Source organism: Pteronotus mesoamericanus, unplaced genomic scaffold, assembly GCF_021234165.1.
Source record: "Pteronotus mesoamericanus isolate MK-2021 breed Mesoamerican mustached bat unplaced genomic scaffold, CSHL_Meso_final scaffold_507, whole genome shotgun sequence".
Lineage (NCBI taxonomy): Eukaryota > Metazoa > Chordata > Mammalia > Chiroptera > Mormoopidae > Pteronotus > Pteronotus mesoamericanus.
In genome coordinates, this window is record NW_026555319.1 from 6,065,590 (window position 1) to 6,075,782 (window position 10,193).

Here is a 10,193-nt window from a genome sequence, read left to right on the forward strand (position 1 = left end):
GCCCCGAGGCCTGAGGGGCTGGGCCTTTCCTGCTTCACTCCTTGTCAGCTGCACCCCCTGGGTCGGGTCACGTACAGACGACAGCAAACCCTTTGCTCAGGTGGAGTTGCACCCAGAGCCCCAGCATCCTGGGCTTGGGGCTTCGCCTTGTCCCTATTTTCTCCTGATGCACCTGCAGGAAGCACAAGGATTCCAGAGAGCCCGCTGGAAGCCCTGTCATTGGCACAGAAGAGCAGAGGCATGGGGTAGCAGCCTGGCAGGGACCCACGGGGGCCAGGACCAGGGAGACCCGTGTGGGCACCTACACAGGGCAGGAGGGGCATGAGGGCAGCAAGTCAGCTGCTCTCTTGGCACAAGCACTTTGCATTTTAAATGTGTAGGATGTTTAAACATTCTAGAACTTTCCTAAAGAATTAGTTCCCTCCCTCTCAGCTTTCATTTGCCTTTATTCCCTCCCATTTTAACAGACATGGGCCAGGAATACCTCCTTCCTCCCGACTAGACTAAAAGAGGCAAGAGCCTGAGTGTGATGGATGTAAGGGGACACTGACAGGAGGCCATGGGTCTGGGAAGGCTGTAGGGAGTGGCGGGGACTGAGGCAACCTGCAGTCTCTGCCACCTAACAGGTGCTACGGCTCAGCTCTGGAAGACATGCACGCCCAGCATACCTGAAAGTTTCCAGAAAAGGCAGGAAGCTGGATTTCTGTGTAGTGGCCCCTGACTTATTTTTAATGCCAACAACGAATTTTAAAAAGGTGCATTGTTTGACTAGCTGGGCACCAAATAAAGCCGATGTGAGGCTGCTGGTTTCTAATCCTGGGACCCCTGAGCTTTCACAGTGCTGCACGGGGCAGAAGTTGTGGGCAAATGGACTGTCCCGGGGCAGGGGCTGAGGGCAGCCTAAGCCCTGTTCCTCCTGGGGTTCTCTGCCTGCCCCTGGCCTCTGTGGGCGGTCAGTGGCCTGTTTGCCATGGCCGTGGCCACTTCCAGTCTGGGACCCAGGGGGCTGCAGCCTTGGGGTCTGGTTTCTCATGGAGGCTAAAGGAAGGGATGGCTACAAGCTGCCACACCCGGCCTACGTGCCCCACTCACGGAAATGGCATTTGCAGACGTGGACATGCACACGGCCAACAGCCCTGGGTAAAGTGAGGTTTATTTATAGGGTGTGGTTTAAGATGGTTTTTAATTGTGAAAAAGTGTTCAAACCACAATCACAGGGCCTCCCTGTTCCAGTGGCTTCCTGGCCTGCTCTCCGGGAGGTGGGCACGGTGAGGACGTGGGGTCAGAGCAGGACTGGGGGAGGAGGGCTCATTTCTTGCTCTTGGCCTTCTCCCTGGCCTTGGCCTTGGCCTTGGCCTTGGCCTTGCCTTTGCCACGCTTCTTTCTCCTGGACTTGAGCATGGAGCGGACCAGATAGCCCTTCCACACGGCCTGGATGAGCGTGGCAGCCCGCACCATGCGCACCATCTCCTGCTCACCCTCCAGCCTCTTCTTGGAGTTGACCTCCCGCTCCGCCCGGATCTGGGCGAACTCTTCCACCAGCACGTTGTGCCTCTGCTGCAGCTCCTCCAGCTGGACCTTCTCCTCCTTGTGGATGATGTCCAGCTCCTCGTACTCGTCCTGGGGAGGGTTGGGGGGGTCACCAGGCATCGGGCCCGCCTGCCCCTCCTCTGAGTGCACCCCCACCCTTCCCAAAGGGGCTTCCGCCCCGGCGCTGCCACCTGCACTAAGGCTTCCCGCCCCCAAGGCCCGGGTGAGAGTGGGAGAGGAGGTCCGTCCTAGCCCGGGGCGGGAGCGGACTGAAATAGTTCTGGGATGGGGAAAAACACGGCTTGTGGGTAGGCCAGAGGGAGCGCACACCCCAGCTCAGCCATGCCTGGATGGGCTTCCCCTTTCAGGCCTTCATTTTTCCTTCTCTGAAACACGGGGACTGTTCCACATCCAGGAAGGGGGTGGGTGAGGGCTGTTTCCAGGATTAAGTGATGGGATGGTCACAATGACTGTGTGCAGTGACAGGCACACGCGAGGACATAAAATCGCTGCCACTGAGGCTGTCCGATTCACAAAGATACAGTGAGTCGAGCCTTCCCCGGGGACCGAGGCCCACAGTTCTTCCTTGTGTCTAACTGTAGCTGCCCTTCCACTAACGTTTGCCAAGCATCTGCCAGAAGTGAAGCACGTTCAGAGGGCACAGAGGTGACCAGGAAGCCAAGCCCCTCACTGGGACCAGAGAAATAAGAGCAAGCCTCCAAGGTGTCCCCGCCCTGGAGCACTCAGGATCTGCCAGCCAGTCCCTGACGTGCCCTCTCTGAGCAGCATGCCTGACTTGGGCCCGCTCAGGGGCTGGCGTCTCCTCCAACGCTCACCAGGCTTCCTTCCCTGGCCCCAAAGTGGAGGCCCTGGGCCACCGAGCAGATCACAGAGCTGGGTGGAGGGCTTGGGGACACCCCGCATCGTAGGCTACCATTCTCTGAGCACTTCCTTCAGGCCAGAGATCCCGTGCCGGGTACAAGCACTTGGCAACAATGGCGCCTCATGCATCTCCACCACGGCCCCAGCATGGGTATGATGGCCTCTATTGATAACGTGCAGAGAAGGGCTCAGAGAGGTCAAGCCCTTTGCTTAAGGTCACGCAGCTGGTAAGTGACACTAGAGCAGAACCTCCGGTTGGCAACGGGGCCTTCCTTCCCTGCTGTATCCCAGCACCTGGCACTCCCCAGGCATTCAAGAGGACGTTTTCTGAGCGCTGGCGTGAGGAGGTGGAGGCAGGATCTCGGCTGAGTCCTGCGGGGGTGAGCCCTGGCCTGGGAGCTGGTAGGGGCTGGGCAAGGAAGGCCAGAGAGCGCGGGAAGTGGACACTAGATGGAGCCATGCTCCTTGGGCCCACGGTCGAGCACTTCTTGGTGGCTCACAGCTTCTGGATCCTTCCTTTCCCACCTCTCCCCTCACTGCCCCAGGCTAGACAAACCCTGGAGCCCAAGGAGGGAGCAGGGAAGGGCCTGCGGCAGGCCCCTGTTCCAAGGCCTCTCTGGGGAGGCCCAGAACTTGGCTAAGACCATGGCCCACCGGGGGCCTCTCCTCCCATCCCCGCATTCCTAGAGGATCTTGGGAAATACAACTGAGAGAGACTCATGCAGCGGCAATACCTGCTTTTCGCCCATCTCCATATCGTATTTCTGGATCCAGTTCTCGATTTCTGTCTCCACTTTATACTTCTTCTAAAAGAATTTTTTAAAAACTCCCATTAGTCACTGTTTAATGAACTAGTATTAACGACCAACAATACCAAGCACTCCCCATGCCAGCTGGCCTGAGGTGGGTGCTTTGCATGCCTCGCCTATGAATCCACACGGCGCAGGCTCCCCTCCCCTTCACAGGCAAGGATGCTGAAGGGCAGCGCGCAAACAAGCGTGCTCCGGGCCGCAGGGTCATGGAGCTGATGAGCGAAGCCGGCATCTGGCTCCAGCCCGTTCTAAGCAGAGGGAGCAGCAGGTGCAAAGGCCCTGTGGTGGGAACAAGCTTGTGGTGTTTAAAGGACAGAAACGGAGCCGGACTGGCTGGAATGAAGGGGCTGAGGAGCGAGGTCCCAGCGAGGATGGGAGGGAAGCCATTAGGTGGATTTAGATGCAGTCGAGGGACGTGATCTAATTTTGCTTTTGAAAGATCAGCTCCTGTCCACACAATGGAATGTTATTCAGCCACAAGAAGGAATGAAGTACCAGTACATGCTACAGTGGGGATGAACCTTGAAAACATGATGCCAAGTGAGAGAAGCCAGGCGCAAAAGGCTGCATGTTGTGTGATTCCTTTTGCATGAAATGTTCAGAACTGACAAATCCATAGAGACAGAAAGGAGATTAGTGGTTGTCAGGGGCTGCAGTGGGGGGAGAGGGGAGGAACTGCTTAATGGGTGTGGGCTTTTATTTTGAGGTGATACAAATGTTTGGGAATTAGACAGAGGTGGTGGTTGTGCAACACTGAATGTACTACATGCTCCTGAACTGTTCACTTTAAAATGGCTCATTCTATGCCATGTGAATTTCTCCGTAATTTAAAAATAGTAATAAATCAGCTTCCTGATGCTGCAGAGCCAGAATCCGTAGCGTGGGCACCATGCATGGGCGGGCATAGGGGGCCTGCGACCCCCACCCAGGACTGTCTGCCAGTGTGAATACGCGCTACCATTTTTTACAGGGGGAGGCCCTTGGCTTCCATCAGATGCTCAAAAGAGTCGTGACACCAAACGAAACCAGGAGCAAGGATGAGAAAGGGGCCCTTCGTGAGGAAAGGGACTTAGGATCGAGCTGGCACCCACTGGGCCGGGCTCTTGGCTGAGCTGACAGAGAAGACCCATGGGGAAATGGTACTTACTGAGCACCCACTCTGCACCAGCCCTCTGCCTATCCTCTCCTTCAGTTCTTACAGTAACCCGTGAAGACGCATTTGATCGCTTTCATTTTTAAAATGTGGAAACAGAGGCTCGGAGGGAGAATGGCCTGAGGTTCATGTGTTCCTTCTGTTCCTTGCACGGTTTCCGGCAAGGTGGGTTTCATGCCCCTGCAAGGCTCAGAGGGGTTGGGGTCGTGCCCAAGGTCACAGAGCTGGGGCAGCAGCACAGGGCCCCGTCCCTCTGCCCCTGGGCCTGTGTGCTGCACCCTCCTGCCTCCCGAGGGACAGTGGCTCAGCCCTGGGCTCCCTGGGTGGCGGGGGCAGCCCTGCCCTACACACTGGACCTCCTTCCTCCCCGCCTCCCAGGGCACCTTCCGCAGCGCCTGCTCTGCCTCCCGGTTCTCCATGACCAGGCTGTGGAACTGGGACTGCAGCTGCTGGATCTCCCACTGGATCTTGGCCACCCTGGCCTGGGAGGCCCGGAAGTCCCCCTTCTGCTGCTTCTCGGCCTCCCGCTTGGTGCGATAGAGGCTCTCATCCGAGAGCTTGAGCACCTGGTGCAGTTCGTTTTTCAGTTCTTGGATTAGAAAGTTCTCCTTCTCCACCTGGGTCAGGAAGAGAGGCTCCGTTAACGCCTGCATGACCATGGATCTCCACAGGGAGAAGATGGCTGTCACTGCGTCATCACCTCGCTGGTCCCACCCCAGCCCTGACGGGCACAGGGTCCCCCCTGAGTCCAGGTGAGGAAACTGAGGCTGAAGGGGGTTGAGCCTTGTGTCTAGGGACACAATGAATCACAAATGCTGAGCCAGCATTTGAAGCCCGGTCCGTCTGTGATCCAGAGCCCCGGTTCTTGGTCCCCGCCCTCTATTTCCTGGCAGGACTGAAGGGCACAGGTATGCAGGGCGAGGCCACAGGAGAGGCTGGGGACAGCAGCAACACTCCTGCTGGGGGCATGCAGATGGCGGAAACACAGCGTGATGCACGAAGGTGCACGACTGCCACCCGCTCTTTCTTGAGGGCCTGGCTTGTCCCCTGCCCTCAGTTCATTCACAAATAGAAATGAGGGAAGAGGATGGGGCTATTTTGTACACATACTTCAGAGGCTGATCAGGCCTTGGGCAGAGGCCTGGAAACAAAGGCCCACAGGCCAAATCTGGCTGGCCGCCTGTATTTGTGAATAAAGTTTTATTGGAACATAGCCCATTTGTTTACAGATTGCTTACAGTTTTCACACTATAATGGCAGAGTTGAGTTCAGCAGTTGCATCTGAGAGAGCCTGGCCTCCAAAACCTAGAATATTTACTATCCAGACCTTGGAAGAAAAAGTGTGCCTGGAGACAAATGTATTTGAAGAAAGAAAGGAAGAAAGGAAGAAAGAAAGAAAGGAAGAAAGGAAGAAAGGAAGAAAGGAAGAAAGGAAGAAAGGAAGAAGAAAGGAAGGAAGGAAGGAAGGAAGGAAGGAAGGAAGGAAGGAAGGAAGGAAGGAAGGAAGGGAGGGAAAAGAAAAGAAAAGAAAAAAGAAGAAAGAAAGAAAGAAAGAAAGGAAAAGAAAGAAAAAGTGTGCCTAGCCAGGCCCAGAAACTTCCGCCCTCTCTCACCTGCCTGGCTTACTCCTCCTCATTCTTCACGCCTTGGTTTCACCTTCCTTGTTCAGCCCTCCTGTAGCCCTCCCTTATAGAGTCTTATACTTACCCATCATTGCATGTCTCAAAACTAATTAAATCAGCTCTCTGAGACCTACCTTCCTTGCTGTGAACTCCAGGAGTCTGGGACCACGTGGGCTTATTTATGAGACCTGGCACCTACTAAGGACTCAAAACCATATTTATGGAACAAATGAATGAAAACATCTACTCAGGTCACTGGGGGAAAAACCCAACTGCCCACAGCTTCGGGCTCCCCGGCGTGGCTCCCTCCGTAACTTGACCAGCCCTGCAAGCCGTACCTCTGTATCCCTGTCCTTCATTCTCGCCGCCACTTCGCTCTCCAGAGCAGCAATGGTTTCTTGGTTCCTTTTGTTTCGTCTGGTGACATCCTGTATGAACTGAGCCTTGTCCCTAGCTTCCATGGGACTAGTGAGTAGTTTCTCAAACAGGAAGCCCCGGAGTTCTACCAGGCTATCGATAAAGCTCTGGGCTCCTGCGCTTCTCCCCGGTGCCTGCATCTGCAAGAGCCGGGCAGCCTGTGGGTTGCCGAGCAAGAGTCGCAGGACGTTCTTGGTGGATTCTTTGATCTGCTGCATTAGTGACAGGAGGTGGGATTTCTGCTGCTCCAGGGAGAGGCGGCGGTCCCGGAACCACCTTTCGTCCTCGAACTCTTCCTCCTCCTGCATCCGCCGCTCTTCATCCCGCAGGTAACTGACCTTGCCCAGCAGGGCCTGGCAGAGGTCCTCATGCTCCCTCACGGCCTTCGCAATGTCCCTTCCCAGCCCTCCCTCCAGATCTTCTCTATTGGATGTCACACAGGAGAGGAGGGTCACCAGCTCCACCTTGTGGATGGTCTCATCCAGTATGGACATGATCCTCTTGGTCTCAATGGTGGTGAGTTTGGTCTTAGAGGGGACCAGGGCTCTAAGCGGGGAGCCCGGCTTTTTGGATGCCTCTGCCATAGGCCTTATTCTGTTGATGTTAGGGCCTTGGTAGAGAGCGCCCACAGCAAGGATGTCCAAAGCCATCTTATGAGCAGCCTTCTCTGTGTCTGCCCTGGAAAATTGAGACGTTGGTAGACTAGACAGGTCTCCTGTTTTGGTGTCCCTAGATATCCTGAAAAAGGAAAGAGGTAGCGGTTAGTAGGGCTGTGCAGACCTTGGCATGGCTGATTCGGCCAGAGCAACCATAAACTTGACATTGGGGATTCACCTTAGGCGCTTGGCAGATTTATACAGAACTTCTCACTGGAAGCAGTTTGTAGCTTTGTGTCTGGGCTACAAAGGCCGGAGAGCCAAGTGTGGAGGTGGGTCTTGGGCACACGGGTCAGGCGGGGCCCACCAGGATGCTGACGTCATTCTAAGTATTTAAATGCAGGAGATGGAAGAGTTGAGAGGCCACCTGGGGCAAGGTGGGGTGCACCCTTCATCCCAGCCCAGCAACTGTTAGTGGCAGCAAGCCACTCCGAAGGAGGAGGTGGTGAGCTTCAGGATTGTGGCCACCAAGCGGAAGCTGGAACCACAGTCATTTCCTGTCCAGGAGGAGCTGCAGTACCAGAGGGCCTGTGACCACTGCCAGAAACGGAGCCAATGCAAAGAGGGAAGAAATGCTTTGGTTTCTTCCTAAGTCCCACCCTCCCAATCTAATACCAGGGTCTCCCATTGGTCAAAGCCATTGAGGAACCAACTGACAAGGGGGCCTGGGCAAGGCAGCCTGCTGCAGAGCAGGACAGGGACAGAGCAAACAGGGCTGGGACCAGCACAGCACACCTGCCCTGGTATTTCGCACGCGTCCCACTGGGGACCTGGCCCGCAACCCAGGCACGGGCCCCAACTGGGAATCGAACTGGCGACCTTTCAGTTTGCGTCCAACCACTGAGCCACACCAGCCAGGGCTAACTGTGGATTTTAAAAATCAGAGTGGGATGAACAATGCCTCCAAAATACAATGTGTACATTGCATCAGGGGTTGGATTCTGGAAGGTGAAATCCAGATCAAGTGGATAGTTTAGTCAACTGCATTGTATCAATGTTAATTTCTTAGTTTGGACAGACATGCCCTGGTTATGTAAGCCATTAACAGTAGGGGGAGCTGAATGAAGGGCACACAAGAATTCCATACTCTGCAACTTTTCTGTAAAGTTACATCTATGGCAAAATAAAAAGCCTTTTTAAAAGACTGCTTCAGAAAAATCTATGGGGGCAATCAGAGATCAGTCACTTACATTGCCTACCTGGCATGATGGCTAAGAGAACCATCTTTTTGTGGCCCCACTTGGGTTCAGCTCCTTGCTGGGGGGCCTTGGGCTGGTTATCTAAAATCCCCCTAAGCCTGGGCTTCATCGGCCATCGGACGGGGATCTTCAGATTGGATGGGAAGCTTCCGGCCCAGGGCCTGGACATTGTGAGTGCTCAAGCAACAGTAACTAATATTATTATTTCCCTAATATTATTAGGGAAACTGAAATCCCAAGTCCAGGACTTCAGTGATTCCCCAGTCTGAGTCCCTGGGCCCCGCTGGAGGTCCGGGTGTGTCTGACGGACGCCGACTGCCCAGGATGGGCCGGGCTCCCGGCGTAGCATGTCTAACACGGACCCCACCACGTGCCCATCCCTCATCCTGCTCCTTCTTTATCCTTTGTCTTGATGACCAGCCATCCTGGCTGCAACAGTCAGAAACCTGAGTGCCACCCCTCACTCCTCCTTACCCCCATGTCCCATCTGCCACCTAGTTCCACCTGTGTTCTCTCCTTGAAGGCTCCCAATCCATATCCTTCCTTCCCAGCAGCCTCTCTGCCACTGAGGGCCTGTAATCGCTCACTGGGATGATTAAAGGGCTCCTTAACTGGCCTGCTTACATCTGCTCCTGCTCCCTGAAGTAAAGATGCTCCCTAGAGTCATCTGTTCTGGTCTTTATTGAGCCCCTGGGGATATGAAAGAGAAGCGAGGCCTGGCTCCTGCTCTCCCACAGTTTATAACCTAGTTCGGGATATATAAAACAGGCACATGTGAAGGGCCGACAACCGCAGGAGGAAGGGAATAAAGTTGTAGTCACAGAACAGGACGAGATGATGGCCTATTCCACACTGGAGTGACGGCAGGAAAAGTGTGACAAGATAAAATTAGATTTTTGAAAAAGATCTGCTGTACAGATGATTTGTAGGGGAAGGCTGGGGGCAGGAAGAGAAATTGAGCTACTATAAACCTTCCATCTCAGGGCCTTTGTACTTCCTGTTTTGTTTTGTTTTGTTTTCCTGAAATGCACCTCTCTCTCTTTCTTGCCAAATTAATTCCTCATACTCAGATCTCAGTTCAAGCGCCACTTTTTCAGGGAAGACTTTCCTGGGCTTCCAGCCTTGGTCGAATTCTCACGACAGGTTGTCAGAATGTTAAGCAGGTGCCCTCCCCCATCCCACGCCCCTCCCCTCTTGCTTGCCCGCAGTGTAGAGGCTGGAAATACTTCCTGCTCCCCTTCTCAGCCTCCTTTACTGTGAGGAGTGGCTACAGGCGCAGTTCAAGCCAATGAAAATCCAAAGAGGGAAGGATCACAGGACTTGCTGAGAGAAAGTTTGGAGCGCGGCTGGCTGGGAGAGAATGCTGGGGCCCTCGAGTCACTAGGGAAACTGGGGGAGGAAGTCTGCTAGGGAGGACAAAGAGCTCAGTTTGAAACCCACGGAGTTCTGCAAGAAGCACAGGCATTGGGTGGGAAGGAGAGAGATGCCCTCTGGACCTGGTGCTCAGCGCCCAGAGGCTGCCATAACTAGAGCGGACAGTGGACTGGACAGTGGACCCGACGTCCCGGCCTTCCTAGAACCCATTTCCTCTCTGTCGGGTGATAGCGGCCCAGCTCCCCTTGGAGAAACGCGTCGTCTCTCCCATCCTGCGCAGTCTTGGTGGGACCTGCTTTCTCTCCACTGGGAATTCTGAAAAGAGACCGTGGTGGGGAAAGGGTGGGGGCCGATGGGTGCCAGTGGTGGGTCCCTGAAGAACGTGCTACCGACGTCCCCAGAACCCCCTCCGCTGCGCTCCTGGCTGAGGCCTAGTCCTCAGCTTCCCCATCGCCATCTTGTTTAGCCGGGTCCGCTGCCGGTGCTCGCAATCAAAGAGCCCGAGCTGGCGAACATGGTCTAGACACCTGACAACACAAGATCAAGGG

At 55.0% G+C, this 10,193-nt stretch overlaps 1 protein-coding gene across 1 annotated transcript; it reads right to left on the bottom strand.

Annotated features, from left to right (window-relative positions):
* Window positions 1-1,308: 1,308 nt before the first annotated feature.
* On the bottom strand, window positions 1,309-7,066 carry IQCD (IQ motif containing D). The gene is made up of 2 exons (XM_054594063.1): window positions 6,338-7,066; window positions 1,309-1,620 (listed from the first exon to the last, which is right to left on the bottom strand). The coding sequence occupies exons 1-2, from the start codon at window positions 7,064-7,066 to the stop codon at window positions 1,309-1,311; spliced, it is 1,041 nt and encodes a 346-aa protein (XP_054450038.1).
* Window positions 7,067-10,193: the final 3,127 nt, after the last annotated feature.